Source organism: Dipteris shenzhenensis, chromosome 1 (genome assembly GCF_047967505.1).
Source record: "Dipteris shenzhenensis isolate YYH24624 ecotype China chromosome 1, Dip_SZ_1.0, whole genome shotgun sequence".
Taxonomy (NCBI): Eukaryota; Viridiplantae; Streptophyta; class Polypodiopsida; order Gleicheniales; family Dipteridaceae; genus Dipteris; species Dipteris shenzhenensis.
Window position 1 is genome coordinate 28,966,692 of NC_141596.1, and position 24,201 is coordinate 28,990,892.

The 24,201-nt window shown below is 44.9% G+C and overlaps 1 protein-coding gene across 1 annotated transcript in view; it reads right to left on the reverse strand.

Annotated features, from left to right (window-relative positions):
• Positions 1-24,201, reverse strand: part of LOC147905661 (NADP-dependent malic enzyme-like) — a 157,216-nt gene that overhangs the window by 79,887 nt on the left and 53,128 nt on the right. The window contains exons 4-5 of the mRNA XM_087373929.1: positions 7,745-7,896; positions 7,527-7,632 (exon numbers count right to left, since the gene is read on the reverse strand). Coding sequence (XP_087230055.1) covers positions 7,527-7,632; positions 7,745-7,896 — 258 coding nt within the window. The remainder of the gene's footprint in view (positions 1-7,526; positions 7,633-7,744; positions 7,897-24,201) is intronic.

Sequence of the window (24,201 nt, forward strand, 5' to 3'; positions counted from 1 at the left end):
TGAACATTCCACTCAAAATGTGCAGCCATTGCAATAACTGATCGGATGGTGGTCATCCGGGATGTAGGAGCGAATGTCTCCTCATAATCTATAGCCTTTAGCAATCAGCCTTGCCTTATAGCTGTCAATAGAGCCATCTGGCTTCTGTTTGACCTTGAAAACCCATCGTGTGCCAATGGCATGTTTACCCGGTGGCAAGTCTACAACATCCCAAGTCTGATTTTTTGCAATGGACTGCAACTCATCATGCATGGCATTCATCCAATGCACATTGTCCTTTGCCTCTTCGAATGTGGCAGGCTCCGCCTCATCAAGAAGAGTACCTGCATATGCTGATTCCACTGAATTAGCACCTTCCATGTGCCTTGCTGCACTGTGAGTCCTGCCAGGTAACGGAGCATCAATTTTACTCTCCCTGAGAGTTTGTAACAGCCATTTTGGGACTGTTTTTGCTGCATGTATGTCTGCAGTTTCTTGCTGCACCACCTGTTCCACTGCCTGTGGAGGGGGCAAGACATCCTGTGGCAGAACTAAAGCATCTGGAGGTCGCTGTAAATTCTGATTTGCATCAGAAAAAATCAGCAGGGGAACCCAAGGCAATGGGTAGCAACCCCTCAAAGACATCTTCTGAAGACGAAGTCATTTGAAATTCAGCCGGAGTGTGAGCTGAATTTCCAGAAAATATCACATCTCTACTGACTATGATCTTGCGTGTAGCAAGATTGTAGAGACGGTACCCCTTGCTTTCTGCACTGTACCCAACAAATATGCACTTAATGGCTTTATCAGACAATTTGTGCCTAAATTCAACTGGCACATGAGCATAAGCAAGGCATCCAAAGACTCGGAAGTGATCCACTGAAGGCTTCTTGTCATTCTAGACCTCATAAGGAGTTTTTGTTTTTAAAGCCTTAGTGGGAACCCGATTCAAAATGTAATTGGCACACATCAAACCCTCAAGCCAGAATTTATGAGACATGTGTTTGCTTTTCAGCATACATCTGTCCATCTCCATGAGAGTTCTATTTTTCCTCTCAGCTTTGCCATTTTGCTGAGGGGTCAGCCTGACTGTGAGCTGATGCACAATATCCTTGCCTTTCAGAAAAGCATCAAATTCTGCAGACAAGTATTCCCCACCTCTATCTGTGCGCAATGTCTGTATCTTGAGTCCGGTTTCATTTTCAACCATGGCTGCAAAGTGTTTAAACACCGTGAACACTTCTGATTTGCGTTTCAGCCCCAAAAACCCAAGTGAAATTGGAGTAATCATCAATAAATGTAACGAAGTAGAGATGACCACCCAACGATGGAGTCCTCATGGGACCACAGGCATCACTGTGTATAAGCTGTAATTTGCGGACAGCTTTAACTGAACCATCCTTCTTGAAGGGAAATCGATGCATCTTGCCCAAAATGCACCCTTCACAGGCATGTGGAGGAGGTATCTCAAGAGGTGGCAATGCATCAACTATGGAATACTTTTGAAGTGTCATCAAGCTGTTGTAATGCATGTGGCCATATCGGGCATGCCATAATTCTGCATTTTGCATGGCAGCTGTAGGGGTAGAAACTGCAAGAGCATGGGCTGTTCTTTTCTCAAAAAGATCAAGCTAAAAAAGCCCACGCAGCAGAGTACCAGATAACCGTAAGGCATAGTCATCTTCCCTGTCTCGGACAGCACATTTGTCATCCTCAAAGATGACCTGAAATCCAGCTCTGTTAAGAGTGGACACTGAAAGAAGATTTTTGGTTATACCAAGCACATATAAGACATCTGAAAGTCTGAAAATTGAGCCATCAATGGCAGTGAGCTTAACATCTCCTGTGCCACGTACTGAATATGATGAGTTGTTGGCACAAGTGACTTTCTTACCAATGGGAGGTGGATGCAAGGAAGTAAAAAGACACTTCCTAGAAGTGATGTGCTTGGATGCACCGCTGTCAAAATACCAGTTGTTTAGTGTTTCATTGACACTGAAAGCAGATGCATCCGTAAAAGAATCATAACTGCAAGTCAAAAATGCATATGTATCATTGCAAGTGGCTGTACTATCCCGAGCATCTTGAACAGCCAGCCTAGAATCTGAAATGCAAGATAAAAAGGCATAATCCTGTCCAACAAAGTTGGCTGCAGCATCCCCACTGTTAGATGCATGAGGAGCTGAATCTGAAACAACCATTCCGGAGCTGTTTTTCTTCTCTTTTGCAAGCCTTTTCCTGCATTCTGCAATGAGATGACCTGGCTTTTTGTAGCAGTGACAAAAACCCTTCTTCTTGGGCTTACTTGCATCATTTTTAGCCTTTTGTGAAGGCTGTCCTGACCCACTGGAAGACTGATTTACTAATGTCTTTGCCTGTCCTTTTGTTTTTTATTTAAACTTTGAGAGCATGGCTTGTTCACCTGCACGTGAAGCCAAAGTTTTCCTGGTCTGCTCTTCCTAAAGCAGAAGTCCTATCAACTCATGAAAAGTGAGGATTTGCAGCCCCCCTCAATGATAAGTTCAGCAAGGTATGAAAACTGAGATAAGACTTAGGAAGAGAATTCAGAGTGGTTGTAATCATCTCTGAATCAGGAATAATTTCATCTATATTTAGCAATTGCTCTCTGAGATCCTGTAGCTTTGTGAGGTGGACTGACATGGAGTCACCCTCTTCCATATGTGTATGACTTAACTCTCTTTTCAAGAAGAATACCCTTGCATCATTCCGAGCTGCATACATGCTTTCTAAAATATCCCACGCTGCCTTGGAGGTCTTACACGACCGGATATGCGGAATGATAAATCTTTTCATTGAAAGAGACATGCATGACAAAGCTAAGGCATCCCGTGAATCCCATCTCTTCTGATCTGGAGTAGTGGCCATGGCTGCACCAACAACTTGTTCTGCAGCTGCCCCTTGTGCACGACCTCTTCCATCTCCTTGCTGAGGAGGGGTATTAGGTGCCATACCCGCTGGTCGGATCTCACCCCCATTCACATAATCCCATAAATTGCGAGAAATCAGAATATTGCGTACCATAAAACTCCAGAGGGAGTAGTTGGTACCATCCAACTTGTCTTCCTGTGAAAGACCACCGAACTGGAAGTCATTCTGATTTTGCTGGGCCATATCTGAGAAAGAGATTTAAGCAGATACAAAACTGAATTCCTTTACTGGGAATGAAATGCACAACTCCCAAAAAACACAGCCAAGCACCGGCTGTAAATGCAACTCAGATTTCTGTACTTGCGCTGTCCCTCACCTATAAGGAAGGACCTATTTTAGTTGAAGATGTGGAGATGAAGAAAAAGTACTAGAGGATGCATTTGTTTTACACTTTGATGGATCTTACAAAAAAAGTTTAAATAAAAGTACAGGAGGAATTGTCATTTATGATCCTGGAGGAAAGGAGATTCGGAAAATGGGAATTCGGCTCGAAGCTAGCAGTAATAATGAAGCTGAATATGCAGCCCTCTTCGAAGGTTTGAAAGTATGCATTAGTCTAGGTATTAAGAGACTCATGATTAAGGGAGATGCTCTGTTGGTTGTGAAGCAAATTTTAGGTGTCTAGAGGGTTAAGCATGTTCATTTGAAGAGATGGATAAGTGCGGTGAAGAAACTTTTAAATTGATTGGATGCTTGGACACTCTAGCATATTGAAAGAGGTAAGAATGTAAAGGCATATGATGCTGCGCAGGAAATTACAGCAGCTTATGTTGATGCAATAGGAGTGCGGAAGCCCTTATACAAAGGAAGGGAGACATTGGCTTGTGAGGAAAGCTTCCTGTTAACTGGTAAAGTGCCTGAAGAAGTTCCAAAACAAAGAAAATACAGAATTATTAAAAGCTGTACTTCTTATTGTCTGATAGATGATGTTCTTTACATGAAAGGGGCTGATCTGGTGCTTAGAAGAATTCCCTGGCATGAGGAAGCTTTTCATATTCTACAAGCTAATCATGAGGGAGTATGTGGAGGACATTTTGCTTTCAAAATCATGCTGAGGAAAATACTTACAGAAGGGTATGTGTGGCCATCCCTCCAGAGAGACATAAGACATTGGTGCAGGTCATGCCTATAGTGTCAGCAGATGAGTAAGAGGATCTTACATCCAGAACTCAGAAATATCATGCTTGCTTATAATATTTTTGAGAAATGGGGAATAGATGCCATCGGTCCTCTACCCATGACAGCCAGGGGAAATTGTTATGTGCTGACAGCTGTGCATTATTTGACGAGATGGGCTGAAGCACGAGTAGTATAGGCTGTCAATGCGAAATTTGTATGTAAATTTGTGTATGAGGATATCTGCTGTAGATTTGGTGTGCCACTGGAGTTGCTTTCTGATAGAGGTCCAGGTTTCAGGAGTGAACTGATGAATTTAGTATGTGGAAAGTTGAAGATTAAACACAGATATGCAAGTCCCTATTATCCCCAATTGTAATGGGATGAATGAAAAATTTAATGGTGTGTGTACTAATATCATGGGAAAGATCATGAGAACACATGAGAAGGAGTGGGACCTTGCTTTGCACTGGGCTTTATGGGCTTACAGAGTTGCAATAAAAGAAGGCACCTAGTTTTCACCATTTCATCTTGTTTACAGGAAAGAAGCTCTATTACCCTTGGAAGTAGAAATTCCTGCATTACAGATGTTAATGAAGATAAACGAGGATTCAAATTCTACTTTCTAGAACCGGTTATTGGATTTGTAGGAAGCACAACTAGACAGACAAAAGGCGGTGGAACATTATGCTTTAATTCAAGAGGAGAATCAGAAGAGAGCAAACAAGAAATTCAAGGATAAGAAAATCGAGGAGGGTGATCTAGTTTTGAGATACAACAGTAGTTTGGATTCTACCTTCAAGAAGAAATTTGTGACCAAATGGGATGGACCTTTTCGTGTGACGAAGAAATTCAAAAATGGCTCATAGATGTGGATTCTGCTTGGGAGATACTGGCTAGTATTAGTGCTTGGCAGATCTGGAGGGCCAGATCTGCCAAGAGGCCTTAGATGGATCACAAGTCCACCCTCCTCATACATTGTCCAGTTTTTGGGTTGATACCATTCACACTCTCATAGCTAGTTGGGTGAGCAAGGGTCCTCCTGGTCAGCATCTGCCAGAAGGGTTATATTCCTTACGGAATGGAGGGGCTTCCCCTTTTTCTCAGAGACTACATCAGGTTGAGGTGGCATTTTCAGCCTCACCCTTGGTTTCTGTCCAACTCTTTTTGAGTTTTTCTTTACTCTTCTAGAGTGCATCATGTTTACCTCATCGAGCTTGCTCACGTGGGTTTTTTCATACTTACTAGAAGTCTCTTTCATGAAAAAAAGAGAGGATGAGAAACAATGATTCTAACTCTGGATACCCCATCAGCTATGATTGTCTCCGTTGCAAAAGAAGGCAAATCAAGGAGGGGGAATCTCTATGACCTACCCAAAAAATGCTCCAATCTAGGCAAGGAGTCTATGATAAACCTAAGGAAGACCGGGGAATCTGATGAATAGTGAAGTGACCCGTCTGTCCTCCTCTACCGGCTCAAAACCCAGAATTATAATGTGAGAAGATTCCTTATGGAACCAAGTGCCAAAAGACTAGCCCTTAACACAGTGCTCACGAACTCTGGAGAAAGAAAGGAAAAATGGAGAAAGAAAAAAAGTTTATTAAAGTATTCGGAAGACCGATGGGTCTATGAGACTGAAAAAACTGGTTCAAATGAGCTGTGAGGGTGGAACTACTAAACGAGCATGCACACCAATGCAGAAATGCAAAAAATGCAAAATAGTAGTACTAAGTACTAAGTATAACATAGTCATGTCAGTGGCCGACTACATATCAATCTCAGCAGTGTCATCATCATCATCATCAACATCATCATAAGGACATCAAGGTGGGCAAGGCAGCATGAACCAAAAGCAACTTGGAAAAAACCTCGTCCCAATAGTCAAACATCTGAACGGTGGGGAGTGGGTTTGAATGAAGAGAAGAAAGCATCTAGTCCCTAGCTTGTGATTTGGATAAGACCAATGGACACATGCAAATAGAGAGGTCAAGCTTTCCAACTCCACATCCTGCTTGGGCTGTAGCATCTTGTCTTTTGAAGAAGTAATGGTTCTCATGGCTGGTGGAAACAGTTCGGGATTGCCTGAATGGGGATCCATTTGACAATCAAAGTGGAAGGCTGACTCAAACACCAAAGAAACATCCATCGTAGAGGCTGAGAGAGGTTAGAGGATAGGGGCTGAGAGGGAGTGGGAGGGGCTGAGAGGAAGGGGATAGAGGGGCTGAGATAGAGGTGAGGGCTGAGGGAGTTCTTGAGGGCTTGTTTTGGAGCCTGAGATTTGCGGGTATTACACCTCAAAGTTGAAGAGCAGGTGCATTTTAAAAGCTAAAATTGCTGCTGTCAAAGGTCAAACTTCGGAGCAGAAACCTGAAGCGGAAAATGAAATAGAAATATGAAATTTGGAGCAGCTTGGGCCTGGAGCCAAAAAAAAAACTTGGAGCAGCTTGGGCCTGGAGCAGAAAAACGAAATTTGGAGCAGCTTGGGCCTGGAGAAAAAAATGAAAATTTTACATCAGCTTGTTAAACCATTCCTGGAGATGTGAGGGAGGCAAGGAGGCTGAGGAGATGAGGGAATTCAGGTGAGTAAGGAGGGAGGGAGCACCATGGGGAGCAGGCTGTGGCTCCTATGCTGAAAGGTCTCTTCACCCTCATACCACCTCAGATTCAGTTTTGAGGATTCATTGTATGGGCAGATCAGCTGCTAGAGTTTTTGGTTTGTGCATTGTAGCAAGCGATGTGCATTTTGCAGCAATTTAGCTCAATCTTTGACTGTGAAAAAGGTATTCTAAACAAGATGTGGGTTATGCACCTAATTTTCCTCATCTATGTCTTAATGGGGATGCCTTAGTTTTTCCAATAAATTGAAGAGTCTGGCTAGTGGTTATTTGAACATGTGAGTGTGCAAAAGGTACTCTTAACAAGATTAGGAACCAAATTTTGGCTCACCTAAGCCTTTATGAGGTTGCGTTAATTTTTCCGATCATGTCCATGAATTGAACCCTGGCTAATGGTCAAAAAATTTATTTTGAACATGTGAGAAGAAGGAGCGGATGCTGCCCTATGGATTCTAAGTGAATCACAAAATCAAGGCAAGGAAGGAGCTTTTGAATTACAAAGGAGTAAAAATGTTCCCAGATTCCTCTCAAAAAAACAAAAAAATGTCCCAGACAACATAATCAACCATTCCTTGCTCACATAATAATGAGCAAGAGGCTAAATTCACCATGGGATCATTTGCATGTTCGATCTGTTTTTTTTTTTTTTTGCCCCCCAAAAAAGAGACTTCTATTAAGTATTAAAGAAAACTGTTAGAGCAAGCTCCATACGGGAATACGGGATACACCATGTAATGCATGAAAAGCTCAAGAGCCAAAAAGAAAGGATTGGGGCTAGTTGAAGAATCTGATATTTTGCATCTTGTGTTTGTACAATTCCCTGATGGAAAAAAAAAACAAGCGAATTTCAGTATTTAGCAGTACTACCTGGCAACCAAGGTCACCCAATCCCAGAATTCGTTCACCATCTGTGACAACGATTACTTGTATGAGCTTTTCTGGCCAATTCTTTAGAATGTCCAAAACTTTTCCCCTGCATATCAACATACCAAAACGTGTTGTTTTCTTAGCGTATTACAATCAAAACTGCAGACATGGCTTACCACAAAACAACAACAAACATAATTCAAAAGGTAGTCATGCACCTTTCTTTGAGACTAATGTACAGACCATGTGGGCGCTGGAATATGGCACCATATTTTTGGCAGGCCTCACCAACTGTAGGTGTGTATACAACAGGAAGTAGCTCCTCAACGTGGTCAATTAAAACCTTATAAAACAATCGTTCATTCCGCTCCTACAAAGACAAAAATGTTGTTACATTGACTCTTACAAGACAAAAAACACTCTATTGGCTTATAGCCTTTACATTATTTTATTTCAGAGGTATTGCCATTAATAAATTTGCAAGTAGCCTAAACTTTGAATTCAAGTTTGCAATAGAAGCTATCAATAGTACTAAATCTCAAATAAATAAGTGTGGTAGTAAATCTCTAAGATAAGGAAATATTTCTCTTTAGAACTATCCTTCTTTTTTAAATGATTTGAGGCACCATACAAGTTCTCATTTTGTATGTAAAGAAATGAACTAAGACTGTAAACTAACACCTTGCTAGAGGATAAGCACACTAGATATTCTTAAGCATCCTATCTTGCAGTCAATGCATACAATAAAGCTGAAGACAACTCCTCACAAACTCTTTTAAGAAGAAAAAAGTCCCATTGACTAATTTTTTGGCATAGTCACTCAATCTATGTGATTTTATTCCATTGATTGATTTTTTAATTTTTATTTTTTTATTTGTTTATTTATTTATTTTATTTTATTTTTGGGAGGGGGGGGGGGGGGAGTGACTTCTATCAAGCATGACCAAATTCCATACAAACATGATAAAATCCTATGTAAGCCTCATGCAAAATCATGCAGAAACAAAACGAGGCTGTTGTAACCACTCCAGAGAAAAAGAACCTCGCAAACATAGTTACTAGGGAATGTCGTTCCCTAGTTGTGGAACGTTGGAACGGTGTTTTGTTTAGAAAGGGCGATGGAATGTTTATGGAGTGCCTGTCCTGTGGAACAGCACTCCATAATGTCTATGGAGTGCTTGTCTTGTGGATCGGCTATGGAATGTCTATGGAACATTTGGGGGAACATTCCCTATGCCATTCCCCAACCAGCAAGTCACATTAATCATATTTTTTGTGGGTGAAGAGAAATTTGACAAGGCTCAACTTGATCTCAGAGGCTTGAGCCTTGTCTCGTATGGATTTCCTTTTGTATGCTACTTGGCAAGTTATAATCTATTATCAATGATCATTCACGATTCATCTATTTATAGAGTAGCGTGCTTGTTTATGGGTATGGTGATGTGGCATTCCCTTCCCGTTCTGGTTCCCTAGGATTGTGGCGTTCTTGTTCCCGAGGGGGTCGGGTTCCATTGGCGTACACATTCACTAGTAACTATGCTCATGGGCCTATGCGACAAAGTACAATCCAAAAAGTAACTCATACAATCTATTGTAGGCTGAAGCAAAGGGCTTGCTTAAGGGGCATTGCTCAGTGTTAAAGTGCTAAGCTAAGAGTCTCAAAAACTCATACACTCAAAGCTAATGCTCCAAGTGCCATGGTGGCTCTCTGATGAGATGCAAAGATGTCTCGTATATGTGTCTGTTGAGTCATCTCTCGCTATGGCAAAGGGCATGGTCTTTGTGATCTCCATATCCGATGGACCCTATCAAGAGTGATACCTTGGCTCAAACCGTCTCTATTGTGTGTGCTCTGGCCAACCTCTACATCATGCGTGGCTTTGGCTCCACTGCTTTGTGCTGTCTATTCCTGCTGATCCATGCTTCTCCTCTTTCTCAACTCCAATATGTCCCGGGACTGCTGACTCAAATGCATTTAAGTCGGTAATTTGTCGCTGTGCTCAATATCTATCCTATGGTGTTGTCACCTTTTGTTGTTTGATTTGCTGCAACAAGGTCTTTATGATGTCACCGCATCTCCATCAAATCGAGGTTGACACAAACCTGGACATAGAAGTGAATCAGCCAGGAGAGTGGCCCAAACCCATGTCCGTCTTGAAAGAGGTAGTGGTATCATCCTTTGGATCTCCTAGTAGATGGGGCAAGTATATAGGAAGAGCTCCTCTAACTCCACCTCTACCAATGTGCATAGCCTACAAATCCATTGCTCTTGCGGTGTGCCTATGGCTCTCCCTGCCTCAATCCCCAGCTGATGGGACGAGACCCGCATCTTTCTGATGGCAATCCTCAATGCGTGTGAGACCCGTCTATCCTCCATACACTACACTCTGATAATCACTCCATCCTTTGATACTCTCAGGAAGTAGCCATGATAGAACTAAATCTTGATGCTAAACCCTTGGTTCCCCCTACAAGTCTGTGACATATATAGCTGGAGTAGATCCAATCGCATGATATGGTTGATCTCATCTCATGGAATTCGGAGGGATGGGGCTTCCAAGCTGTACTGGAAGGGGGGGGGGGGGTCCATCTAAATACCCAGACTAGCAAACCATATGGATATGTGTGTGTACCACGCCATGGTAACCCCTCTCTTGGCTAGTCGTTTGGATGACACTAGTGCCAATCTCGGGAGTCTCCAACTAGATACGGCCCAAAACTTGTGAAGGTATGTCACCGTCTACAAGATGGCATCGATATGGAGTGGTGTCAAGGAAAACTCTATCTGTACGATTTGATGAGGGACCAAGGGATTACTCTAAATCATCCTAGACCGCATAGTCACCTATAGCCTCTTGAATCTCCGTCAGTCAGCCGCCAATAGGTCACCCCCTAGAAGGGTATTGCATACATGGATGTCAGCCTTACAAGTGTATCAAAGAGCCATCCCTTCATCAAAGGGTCAAGGAAGTGTGCCTGAAAGCACTCTCCCTCTAGTCGATCCAGCGCACTTGCCCTTGTGTGAGTTGTGCCATGGTTGCATGAGTCATCATAAAGATTGGCCCTGTGAAGACTATCCCTAGGTAGATGTATGACTGCACGATCTCACTCACTCTCCTCGGTAGATGAAGCTGTGTCGATGAAGTACTACACGTGAGGTGTTGAAGATCATAACCTTGGTCTTGCCAAGGTTACTGTGAAGTCTCTCTCCCTACCAAACACCTCTAGTGCCTCTAGGTGTCTCTGTCACTAAAGAGGAGATAAGGACTACGTCATCTGTGTACAATAGTATCTATATCATCACATCAGTAAGAAAGGATCCCTCCCCTCCTAGGCGATCAACGAAAGTCATGATCTCATCAATGTAGAGCCCATAAAGTATCGGTTAGAGAGAGCATACTTACTTTACTCCGAGATTGTGCTCTCAATCCAATCTAACAAGCCTCCAGGAACATGTACTCTCCCTCTAGCTAACTCATACAGAAGCATCACCCCCAAGATCATGTCTCCTGGGATATGCATCTCCTAGAGTCTCCTAATCATGCGGGCTCATGGGAATATGTCAAAAATCTTCCGAAAGTCTACAAAGCAGGTGTAAACTTTATGTGATCTCGACCTCACCTCCTTAATGACGGCTTGTAAGGTGAAGGTGTGGTCAAGAGTGGAATGCTACCTCCCAAAACCAGCTGTCCCAAAGCCCTTTGCCCATGTGCCCCTATGTAGGAGCAGTTTTTTCTCTCTAGTACCGATTCATAGATCTTTACTAGTGTGTGGCCAATCATGAGGGTGCGGTAATTCCTTGTGTCCATGGGGGCTCCTACTTTGTGTATTGGCACAATAGTGGTAGTACTCCAAGAAGGGGGGAAGTCATGGCATACTGCATGGTTGAACATTTGCACCAAGATCGGAGCTAAAATCTCATGCCTATGTGCAAAATACTTAGTCCACAACCCCTTATGGTCTTGGGATTTCTGGTTGTGGAGCCGGCATAGTGTAGCTTGCATGTTCGGTGCAATGATCAAGATGGGGCCTGGGCTGAAAGGACATGTCAAGAGGTGCCTGGATTGGGACATCATAGAGTGAGGTTGCATACGTGTGCTAGATGACCGAATTTGTGATGGAAATAGGTAGCTTGCCCTCAGTGAGAAGCCCCCATGCAACGGTGGATGCCCTCCTCGAAAAGAACCGATCACTTCATCCATCCTATGCAACAGGAAATCCCGTCTCTTGCGGCGTGTCGAACGACGGAATATCCATTGCGCCTCAAGCGCCGTAAGGTGTCCCAAGGCCTCCTCACATATGAGATGGGATCTCATCTCTCGACACTCATCATCAAACCATGGGTTCAGGGGTATCTTTTCAGCTAGGGGACACACTGTAGATTGAGTCGTGGTGGGAAAGATCTGGTTGCAGCAGTCTCAACCAATGATCCTAAAGTGTCTGAAGCATGGGCAAGGTTTGCATTATCTCCAAGGAAGGTCGGTAGCTCATGGGAAATAAAACACATCAAGGGCATGGTCAAATCGTATCTGAACATGGGTGGGGGCTGGTGGGTCTCGTCTTGTGGCTGGCATGTTGGTCGATAAGTTGAATGTTAGATAGGAGTGGTCAGCACCAAGTGGGAGGGGAGAACTTGCGAGATCATATACATGTGATACAAAGGCTAAGTCTGGGAAGGCCATTATATATGATCAAGTCATGCACTACTCCCATCTCCAGTAGGTGTCAGCCATATTCTGTGACTTGTGGTTCATCTTGAGTGCCTTGCTACCCCAAGCTCTGCTGGATCAATCTCTAGTACTCTAAGGGGGTCAGATATGAAGTCAAGCAACCCAATCCATCTACTCCCCGTACATGCATTGAAGTTACCCAGAAGGAGGATCTCCCCTTGCGTAGTGAGCTTTGTGATATCATTGTATATCGTCTCGTATGGGCTTTGACCCTCTGTGGTGATCTAATGCGCATATGATGTGTCTGGAAGGAAATAGCATAGTGCGATGAAAACCGAATGTGTGTCACGTGCCTGGACTCGTATCCACATGTGTCATGCAGCTCTTCCTTCCATATCACGGATATGAACGGTCTCATATGTGATCTAAAGAGAATTGCCACTCCTCCAGAGCCTCATATCTCACTGTCTCTTCTCATCTCCCTCCTATGAGCTGACTCCCAGGTGTGTCCTATCACTTTGGGCAGCCCTCTCTTTGAGATCTTTGTGTCTCAGTGTAGAAAATCATGTCTCTATCGGTCATGTCTCTGAGAAGCCCCCTGGGTCAGGACCAAAGGATACCATTACAATTCCACACTGCCATACTCAATTTATTTTGTGCTCTCATCTCATGGATCCCTTCTTCCATTTTTTCCCTTTTCACTCTCTCTCGGATAATCACTTTACCATCTCTGTAGGCAGCCTATCTCCCTGCTTGTCTTGCTGCCATCACATGCACCATCCCATCCCTCCGGTGCTCTTGCTATAGGAATGTCAGGTCATCATCCAAGTATCTCCTAGTTCCTTTCAAAGTTTCCCTCATGCTCATGAGGGTGGACCTGTCCATTGCAGTCTAGATTTCGTTACCAGTGGCCTTGCCGGCACCTCAGCCTTGCCCACTCTCCAAGCTATCTCATATGTGAGATTGACTCCCATCTTGGTGAACAAAAGTTTGGTGTCTCCCATGTTAGGCCAACTGACCAAGACATTTAAAGCCTTACTGGTCTGTCTCTTTTCCTCCTCTAGGGCATCAATCCCTTTTCTATTACTTCTTTCCATTCCAGCATCTCCACTCTCCCTTTGGTGGGCTGTTGTGTGAATTCAGTGTGCTTCCCTTGCATGGTGGCCTGCATGGTTGCCATCTCTTTCTTGAGTTTTTCATTTTCCAATTTCAGATCATCCATTGCTTTGTAGCCCCCCTCCGGTGCACCCTTCATGTCTTTGAGCTGCTGTAATTCAGTCCCCATTGCATGCATCTTGTCTTGGAGACTGGTTTTTCTAACTCCCATTCAACTTTTTGCTTCTCCCATTCATCTCTCTTGTTTTTCTCCTTTCTCCATTCATCTTGTATACGCCCCCCTTGCTTGATTTTGGCCTGGCCTGTATTTTATCCATGTGTGCTTTCTCAGCCAAGAGTGCAACATTGGAGGCTCTAGGCTATTAATCTTCTCAATCAAAACCAAGCAGATTTTATTGAGGTGAGCAAGGACATCAAATGTAGCTTTAGCTGATAGTCCTGCCATGTAAGCTGTTATAGCAATTTCCAAGGCCTACTTCCCCAACGTGCTTTCTCAGCCAGGAGTGCCATATTGGTGGCTATTAATCTTCTCAATCAAAACGAAGCAGATTTGATTGAGGTGAGCAAGGACATAAAATGTAGCTTTAGCTGATGTTCCTGCCATGTAAGCTGTAACCTTAATTCTCTAAACTAACCTCTGCTGCAGATCACGGGAGTAGCACCATGATTCTCCTCCCAGCCAATTCATGCTAAGACTTACAAGGGAGACAGAGATCTACGTTAAAAATCACGTGAATCCGATTCTTCTCTTCTCTCTCTAGCCTTAGCAAACCCCAAATCCCTAGATAGATCTAGATGCCACATGTCATCCATATAGGGCCTTCCTAATGCAACATTTCACCCCTCTCTTGGGATGCATTTAATTCCTTGCCCCTAGGCACAATCTTAGCATTAGGCCCTTGGTCTTAGATCTATCTAGTCTGGTGCTATCAGCCCTCACCTAGGACCTTGACATTAAATCCCTCCCGATCATTTACATGAAGCGCAAACACATATATTACAGAGATAGATCCTTTAAGGGAAATGTCGACTGATTCTTCCGAGGTCATGCTACCTCGGCTAGAGCGTAACATTCCTTCCCTCTTCAGACATCAGTGTCCTCGATGATAAAGTCTGGGAACACTCTCCGCAACTGATATACGGATTCCCAGGTAGCTTCGGGGATAGAGGCTGACCATGCCATGCAACCAACACCGTGGGTATCTTTCGATTTCGTATTTGCATTGTTCCTCGGTCCAGGATTCTTGTTGGTTTGCGCCTTGCAATATCCTCTATCTCCTGAAACAAAACCACACCTTCGATTAGTGAGTCACCTGTATGTAAAAATTTCTTTAAACGTGAAACATGAAAAACCGGGTGCACCTTACACCCCTGTGGCAATTCTAATTTATAGGCTACACTGCCTATTCTCTTTAGAATTAACCACGGCCCACAGTATCGAGGTGATAACTTAGCACACTCTCCTGAAGTCAACGACTTCGAGTGCGAAGGAATTCTGAGAAAAACTTTTTCTCCTTCTTCAAATACTCTTATAGACCGATTTTCATCCGCATACACCTTGGCTCTATCCATAGCCTGGCGGATATTAGCTCTCGCAAGTGCTAGCATCTCCCGCATCTGAACTACAAAGTTCGCGGCACTAGGCACTTTCTGAGGTACTCCAACTATAGTCGGATTGGCTGGTCTATAACCATAGTTCAGTTCAAACGGACTGAACCTAGTAGATGAATGTTTCCTATCATTGTAGGCAAACTCCAACAATGGCAACCACTTGTCCCATGTATGTTGCCTCAATGACACATATGCTCTCAGCATATCCTCTAAAGTCTGGTTGACTCTCTCCGTCTGACCATCCGTCTCAGGATGATCCCCACTACTCATTCCTAACTCAGTCCTCAGTGTCTCAAATACCGCTGTCCAGAAATGACCGGTAAATCTGACATCTCGGTCTGACACTATGGATCTAGGTAATCCATGCAGACGAAATATATGTCTAATGAACAAATCCGCCACTTGCGGGGCACTAACAGACTCTCTAGTCGGAATGAAGTGAGCCATCTTGGTTAGACGATCAACCACCACAAGGATAGAATTATACCCTCCTTGTGTTGTAGGTAGCCCTACAATAAAATCCATGGAAATGCTCTCCCACTTACTTAGTGGTATTTCCAAGGGCTGTAAAAGTCCGGGTGGCTTCACCCGCTCGGCCTTACTTACCTGACACGAGAAACACCGTGTCACATATTCATGAATATGCTTTTTCATCTTTGGCCAAAAGAAATCTCGCTTCACGAGATCATATGTCTTCTCGACTCCTGGATGTCCCGCACACGGGCTATCATGGCATTGTCGAATGACTCTCTGCCTGAGATCATTCTGACCAGGTACCACCACCTTGCCATTTCTAACTAGCATACCATCCCTTACGGTATATCTTGCATAAGTTTGGCCTTTTCTGGATGCCAGGTCATCCTTTTCACTTTCCCCGAGTTTTAACACATGAGCTTTAGGCCATAAAATCTGGACAAACTCGTCCACCTTTTGAGTTTCTCTGATCTCGATCATTAGAGCACTCTCTAATACCGTGAAACTCAGGTTGTGCATAATGCGAGACAACGCATCAGCTACCTTATTGTCTTTTCCTCTTCGGTACCGAATCGTTAGATTAAACTCCTGCATGAGCTCTGCCCACCTAGCTTGGTGGCCCCTCAAGTCAGGCTGTTTACAAAAATGTTTCAGAGTATCATGATCTACATCCACATAAAACTCTGAACCATACAGATAATGCCTCCATGTTTTCAAAGCATGGATAACTGCATACAACTCCAATTCATGAGTTGGCCAATTCCTTTGAGAGGGAGAAAGCTTCTTGCTTTCAAAGGCTACTGGCCTTCCCTCTTGAAGGAGCACTGCTCCTACCGCAATGCCACTTGCATCGGTTTCTAGGAACAACGGTTTCTGGGGATCAACTATTTTTAACACCGGTCCTGAGACCACAGCTTGTTTTATGGTGTTAAAACTTTCCTGTTGATTCTGTCCCCAAATAAAAGGTACTTTATCTGAGGTCAGATCAGTCAATGGCGATACTATTCCGGAATATCCTTTGATATGCCTTCTATAAAACTGGACAAATCCCAAGAATGATCGCAACGCGGTCAGACTCTGAGGGATTGGCCAAGTTAGTATCGCAGCCACTTTCTTCGGATCCATTTCTACCCCCTGTGGAGTAATTATGAACCCTAAGTACTCAAGCCTAACCATACACAGTATAGTTTTCTTTTTATTCACGTAAAGACTGGCTTTCCTCAAAGTACTGAACACTATCCTTAAGTGTTCACAATGCTCAGTAACACTTTTACTGAATATCAAGATATCGTCAATAAAATGTACTACGAACTTTCCGATATACGGACGTAGTAAATCGTTCATAAGCATGACGAAGGTTGCTGGATCATTGGTAAGTCCGAAGGGCATTACCAAAAACTCATAATGACCAAACCTGCTTCTAAAAGCGGTTTTATGCACATCCTTGGCTCTAATCCAGGATCTGATGATAGCCGCACTTAAGATCTATCTTGCTGAAAATCACGGCTCCATGTAATGCATCTAGCAAATCATCAATCCAAGCCATCGGATACCTGTGCTTAACAGTGATATTATTCAATGCTCTGTAATCTATACAGAGGCGAAACGTATCATCCTTTTTCCTCTTTAATATCACTGGTGAAGCAAAAGGTGAGAAACTTGGTTGAATCTGCCCCAACTTGAGGTATTCTTCCAGTTGCCTACGCACCTCCGCCTCTTCAGTAAAACTCATTCTATAGGGAGGTCTATTTACAGGTTCTGCCCCCGGGATCAATTCAATCTTATGCTGAACTTTCCGCTCTGGAGATAACCCATAAGGTAGTTCATCCCTAAAACATCCAGAGAACTCCTCTGTTATAAGATTAGCCAACTTGGCCATCTCACCACTTTGCGTAACATCAGTGCTAGTCGAAGAATCATTCACCGACTCTACCGATGCTGTGCAAAGGTACAAAAACTCTACTTGAGCTTTTCTGATTTCCATCACAGAAACCAACGGTCCCTGAGGTATATCTCTTTCACCTCGCAAGACATAAAGCACATCATTCATCTTGAATTGATATACGTGCTTTTTCCAATCAATGGCTGGATTCTTCCTAGAATGCCACGCCATTCCCAGGGCTATATCCGCATGAGCAAGCTTGGTTATTTCAAAATCAAGCTTCTCAGCATAGTCCTGAATCCGAAGCTCCAACTGGGTAACCCTTTGGTCCCATACTTCAGTTGAACTTCCATCGGCCATCCTGACTGTATACGCATAGTCAGATGGACTTGTTTTTAATTTCAGCCTCTTCACGAGCTTGGAGTTAATCACATTGTGAGTTGACGCTGAGTCAAACAACACAATGACATCATGACTGGCCACTTGCCCTTTCATTTTGATTAACTCCGTATCATTGAAGGCTGTATACCCCGTTGCTGCGGGCTTAGATAGGATGTTATCAGGTGCACTCGTCACTAACTTAGTAACAGACACACAGAACAAACAAGGTACTAACCTCTGAGAAGATCCCGCTAGCTGAATCTGCATCTCTTCCGCTCTGGGACTTCCCTGCATCTCCACGTCGCACTCTGAGATCACCATCTCAACCATCCAACGATCTTTATTACGTGGACAATCTCTCCACTGATGAGGTTGAAGGCAACCAAAGCATAAGCCTTCTCTCCTCGCTTTTTCCCGCTGTTCTGGGTTCAAGGGAGATTTAGACCAAGCCCGGGCTGCCATTGGAGTTACTTTTCTCTTCACTCCAATGGTGGTACTTGGTTTAGGAGTTTCAGCCGGTCTCGCCTGCTTGGCTTGACCACTTGGCTGCGAACCACTCCCTCTACTAGCCCACTTCTTCTTAAACCCAGACTTCTTCGGATACCCATACTGGGTTCCGACCTGTGCAAACCCACTTGGCTTGCTGCCCTTGGCATCCACGTAGTTCAGGGCTATAGCTATTTCATCATCTAGCGTGTTCGCGTACTTAGCCCGAACTTCCATTTTTATTTGATCATTCAATCCAAATATGAAATCTTTCACTTGGATTGATTGAGGCAGGGGTTCGTCAACCTTCATTACACTCTCTCAAAACTTATCAGTGTATTCTGCCACTGATAAATTTCTCTGACGAAGGTTCCTATATTGATCCCAAGCTCGGGATGCTTCGTCAGGAGGTAAGAAGTGTTTCCTGAACTCTCTTTTAAACCCCTCCCAGGTAGTGGATGCTATGCCATCTTTTTGTTGTTTAATCCACCACCGATCCGCTGCCTCACTAAACATATGGGTGGCCTCGCGGATCTTTTTGATGTCATTTCTGATCTCACAAATGGCGAACGCCTCGTCCCATTTGTGTAGCCAGGTCTCAATGACATCGGAGCTACGGTCGTTCATCCGACCAGAATATTTTTCCGGTCTATAATTCGCAATATTCGGCACTTTAGCCTTTCTAGGCTCGACCGTATGGACACTAGACTCCAGTTCCATTGGAGCCTTACCCTTCTCCTCTCGAGAAGGTCTGGCAGACATACTCTGTAACGCTCTCCTAAGTTCAAATTGCCCTGCGTTGGCTTGTAATTGCTGCGCTAACAACTGTTGCAAGGCATCCTCCAGCAATGCAATCCTGCCAGATAAAGTGTGAGCTACTGGGCGCGATCCCTGCTGGGTCGGCCGGACTCCTGATTCACCAGGATCCCTCCTGGAAGCCCCTTCTTCTGCTTCCATTTAGTTCAGTAGGTGTTTTGTTTTGGGGCTTGTTTTTTTTTTTTTTTTTTTAAAACACCCCTAGAACACAGTAATCACAAACTGACACAATTTAGTGTACTAACACTCTGAACATAATTCCCTATACTAGGGAATACCTGCAATCTGACATGCACACTTACTACGCATTTGACACAGGCATATATTCAAATCCCGCCTTTCCCTATACTAGGGAAATTTCTACAAATTAACTCAGACTCAAGTATACAGGCACAGTCTCGAGCACAATCTGTCCCTGCTACAGCATCAAACTTTCATGCATACATATCACTTACAAGATCCTGTTCAAGTAAGCGGAGCATCAATAAACTAACTCAAAGAAGAAAACACAGAATTGACACAAGTGATAGAGAGCCCCCTGGTCTATGACTCGCTCCCCAGTTAGATCCGCGGGATATTCACGAACACAGATGTCCACGAAACCTGCTCTCTGATCGAAGCCTGTATGAGGGACTCAGGCCAAAACGCTGTCACGAACCAGCTCGCCACGTACTGCCTGCTCGCTAATCATTACTACAGCAGGTAATTTGTAGCTAGTGACCACCAAAGTCCCAATTGTCACCCAACTAACAATCTGGCTACGTATCGCCCATCCATGAATCTCCCCGAAGATGAACACAAGTCACTCCGCCGTTCTGCGTCAACCTATCAGCTAACCCCATCCGTCGAGTCCATGAGCGCAGAACCTGCTTCACCCCACGAGCTATCACGCTCCAACGATCCGCGATGCGCTCTTCACGCCTATCTTCGTCGAATCACTTGCATAAGCCCGTTCGTGGGTCCACGTGTTGCACGACGTCGTCGCAATCAACGCATCGCTTCACCAATTCAGGACCCTCCACGTGAGCGCCGCTCCTCACGGACCTCGTCGGCAGCGCTGAATTTCCTTCGACGCCTGTCTGATGTTCTGCAGCCTTGTCGTCGTCACCCTCGGGTGATTCGCCACCAGCGCTCCACCTTCTTCTGTTTAGCACACCACTGCCAGCCTGTACGGCGATTGTACCATCAATTCAAGGAGCCTTCCTGGTCTTTTCTTCGTGCACGCTCCCGCTACGCTCTTCCAAGGTCACGTCTCCCGTCCCTTGCTCTCTCAACCGAGCTCTGATACCAATTGTAACCTTAATTCTCTAAACTAACCTCTGCTGCAGATCACGGGAGTAGCACCATGATTCTCCTCCCAGCCAATTCATGCTAAGACTTACAAGGGAGACAGAGATCTACGTTAAAAATCACGTGAATCCAATTCTTCTCTTCTCTCTCTAGCCTTAGCAAACCCCAAATCCCTAGATAGATCTAGATGCCACATGTCATCCATATAGGGCCTTCCTAATGCAACATTTCACCCCTCTCTTGGGATGCATTTAATTCCTTGCCCCTAGGCACAATCTTAGCATTAGGCCCTTGGTCTTAGATCTATCTAGTCTGGTGCTATCAGCCCTCACCTAGGACCTTGACATTAAATCCCTCCCGATCATTTACATGAAGCGCAAACACATATATTACAGAGATAGATCCTTTAAGGGAAATGTCGACTGATTCTTCCGAGGTCATGCTACCTCGGCTAGAGCGTAACATAAGCTGTCAAGGCAGTTTCCAGGTTCTGATTCCCCCGTGTGTTTCTATACATCCGCGACAATTTCGCTCTGCCTTTGACAGTTTGAATATTTGATATTTCTCCTTTTAGCATACCATATTTGTAAGTTATTTACTTGTACTTACATATTTGTATGCCTTGTTTGTATCCAGGGGTGGTCCACAGCCAAATAATCCCTGACTCTTTCAAATATGCATTGAGAGGACAGCCTTTGACAAGCAAGGTGGAGGCCCAGCACTCAAGAAGCGATTGATCAGTCACATCATGTACCTGGGTACCTAGTATTGATGGCGCACAGTCTTGGCCTTTTCCTGGAGGATGGAGCAAGGTGTATTGATCCACGACCAGGTCAGGGGAGCAGCCAAGGCACTTTTTTGGACTTTGGGAAGTTTCTTAGGCTGCCTTGGAGTTGATTGATGCCATGTGGGGCAGGGAGGGCAGAACTACGCCCGCAGGGGTTTTTTAGGGCAGGCCGTCCTGTGTTTGGAGCAAACGAGGGGTGTCAGTAGGCTGATGAGGCCCCCACTTATGGCGAGGACAGGCCCGGGCCAAGGCGGGACAGAAACACAGGGATCACAACAGAAATCTGTCATGATTTCCTGGTAGCTGCTGTGCAGCTACGTGGCTATTTCACGACAGATGCTGAGGCTAGATAGGAGGCTAGAGCGTGGGGGGAGAAAGAAAGAAAGAAAGAAAGTTTATTAAAGTCTTCGGAAGACCGATGGGTCTATGAGACTGTGAAAATCCTGATACAACAAACTGTGGTAGTGGAGCTACTAAATGAGCGTCCATACCAATGCAAAATGCAAAAATGTAGAATAGCAGTACTAAGTCCTAAGTACAACATAGTCATGTCAATGGTTGACTCTATATCAGTCTCAGTATCGTCATCAGTATCATCATCATCATCGGCAGCAGCCAGATATCAGGATGGATGAGGCAATGGAGGCATGAAGTCCGCAATAGAGTGCTGTCGGCCACTCAGAGGTGCGGTCCTGGCACGTCTCCTGGTCGTAGCTCTACGTCTGACTAGGGCTACTGTGACCCCCGACGATCGGGCTCCAACTCTAAAGGAGGGGATGTCCCCAAGTGTGATTTGTGTGTCGACCCTCTGTCTGAGCTGTCGGGTCACAGGCTCCGGGTCACGGTCATGTCGAGGCCTCATCTCGTGGGGGTCCATGTGATCTAGCTGAAAGAACTCCGTGATAGAGGTCTGAGAGGGATCAGTCGAGGAAGAAGTCTGCTCTTGTCTCCGAGCTCGAAGTATCCTCTTGCGGTGTCTAAGTGCCTCATGAATGAAACTTGCCAAACACCGCTACTCTGGGTAGGAGAGGAAACAAGCCACAATCCCATAACTATCCTTGAAGAGGTAGTGGAAACGCCCTCGGATCTCATAGTACACAGGACATCTAAAGATGAAATGCTCCTCTGTCTCAACCTCCTGCATGTCACACAGTGTGCATATGCGCCTCTCCCTGGGTAGTCGCTCTCGATGCAAAGTCTGTGTGAAGAGACCCGGAACTTGCCCAAGAGAGATCCTCAGCGAGTGGGGTAGGTGGATCTGTGTGTATCCTGGTGGGTCAATGAAACCCTCCGCTGTGATATGTAAGAAGTGATCTTTGTAGAAGCTAAGCTTCACTGGGAGTTCACTCAGTCCCAACCAGGTCCGAAATGTGTGTAGCTGTAGTAGATCCTCACGGATAACCTGGTTGACCTCGTGTGATAAGAGGGGAGAAAACAGAGCATCCATGCTATACTGGAAGGGAGGTAGTCTATCCATGTGGAGCCCCAATCGCTCAAACCATCTCTCTGTATGTGCATACCAGCACCTCTGGTCTCCTCTTGCTACAAGTGCCATAGAGGAGGATAGAGCTATCCATGGTAGCCTGCTATGCCCCGAGGTATAATCCCCATATTCGCTAACTCGGTACGGATATGTGATGACCTGAAATGCAGCATCTAGCTGTAAAGGGGGTGACCCAAACTCAGCCTTAATGATTTGGTGAGGAACGGATGACTTACCACGAATCATCCATGATAACATGAGAACCTGTAGCCACTCCACACGGGCCCACTCTGTATCCGACAAGTCTGGCCCCCAATAAGGGCTGCCGTACATCCCCGCTGGGCGAGCCAAGGAGTCAAAAAGCAACCCCTTGGTACATGGATCCTAAAAGTGCGAGCGGAAGCACTGCCTCTCTAGTCTGGCCAATGAAGCATACCCTCTACTCAAGCGTCCCTGCATCGCAGGTCTCATAGTGAAGTTGGGTCTGGAAAAGATAACCCTAAGATAAGTGTATGATGAAACTATCTCAACAGATGACCCCACAAATGTGAACTGCTCCTAACGCATGATGGCTCGAGATATAGATCATGATCTTGGTTTTACCCACGTTGACCTTCAAATCATGAGACTCACAAAAGGACTGTAGTACGTCTAGGTGTCTCTGAAGCCCCTCTGCTGAGGAAGACAAGAGAGCCACATCATCTGCATAAAGCAAAATCTGGATCAGTGTGCCCGCAAGAGAGCAACCTACACCCCCCTGTGTCTGCAGCACTGTCTCAAGCTCATCAATGTAGAGGCCAAACAAGGTAGGCGACAAAGGACACCCTTGTTTGACCCCAATGGTGCTCATGATCTCGTCTGTCCACCGGAATCCTGACCGAACTTTGCCAGAAACTCTCTCATAAAGTGCCATGACAGCCCAAATGATCTCCTGGTCATAACCCAAGTCCTGTAGGTGCCGTATGAGGCGGGCTCTTGGGACCGTGTCAAATGCCTTGCGGAAATCCACAAAGCAACAATAAACCCTCTGCTTCTGTGACCTTGCCTCCTTGATGATACATCTGAGCGTGAGAATGTGGTCCATGGTTCCATGATCACGCCGAAATCCGGCCTGTCCTGTTGCTCTAAGTTCTCGACACTCTGTAAGTCTGCTAACCTCGGAGTCAAGTACTGATGCATAAATCTTGGACATGACATGTCCAATCATAATGGTCATGTAGTTCTCTGGGCTCATGGGATCCCCTGCCTTGTGGATGGGTGAGATAGTGTTAATGGTCCAAGTGTGTGGAAATCCCAAACAAACCACTTCATTAAAAAGCTTTGCTAAGATCGGGGCTAGGAGGTTAATCCCATATGCAATGAACTCAGTGCATAGCCCCTCATGATCCTTCGCTCGGCCATTATGAAGTTTCATTACAGCATCCTTAACCCCTCCTCTAGTGAAGAGGGTGTAGGATGTGGGACGAGGCAGGTGTGAGGTGTTAGGGACTGGCTGATTTGGGATGTCATAAAGCGTGCATGCATAATCAAGCCATATCTGAGTGTCAATGAGTGGCAGAGGGGACCGTCCTTCTAGAAATCTCCGCCAGAAGTCCTTAGAGTTGTTACTAAACAGAATGTTCAAAACCTCCTCCTTATTCCGATGAACGAAGTCTAGTTTCTTCCTCTGTACCAGTCTA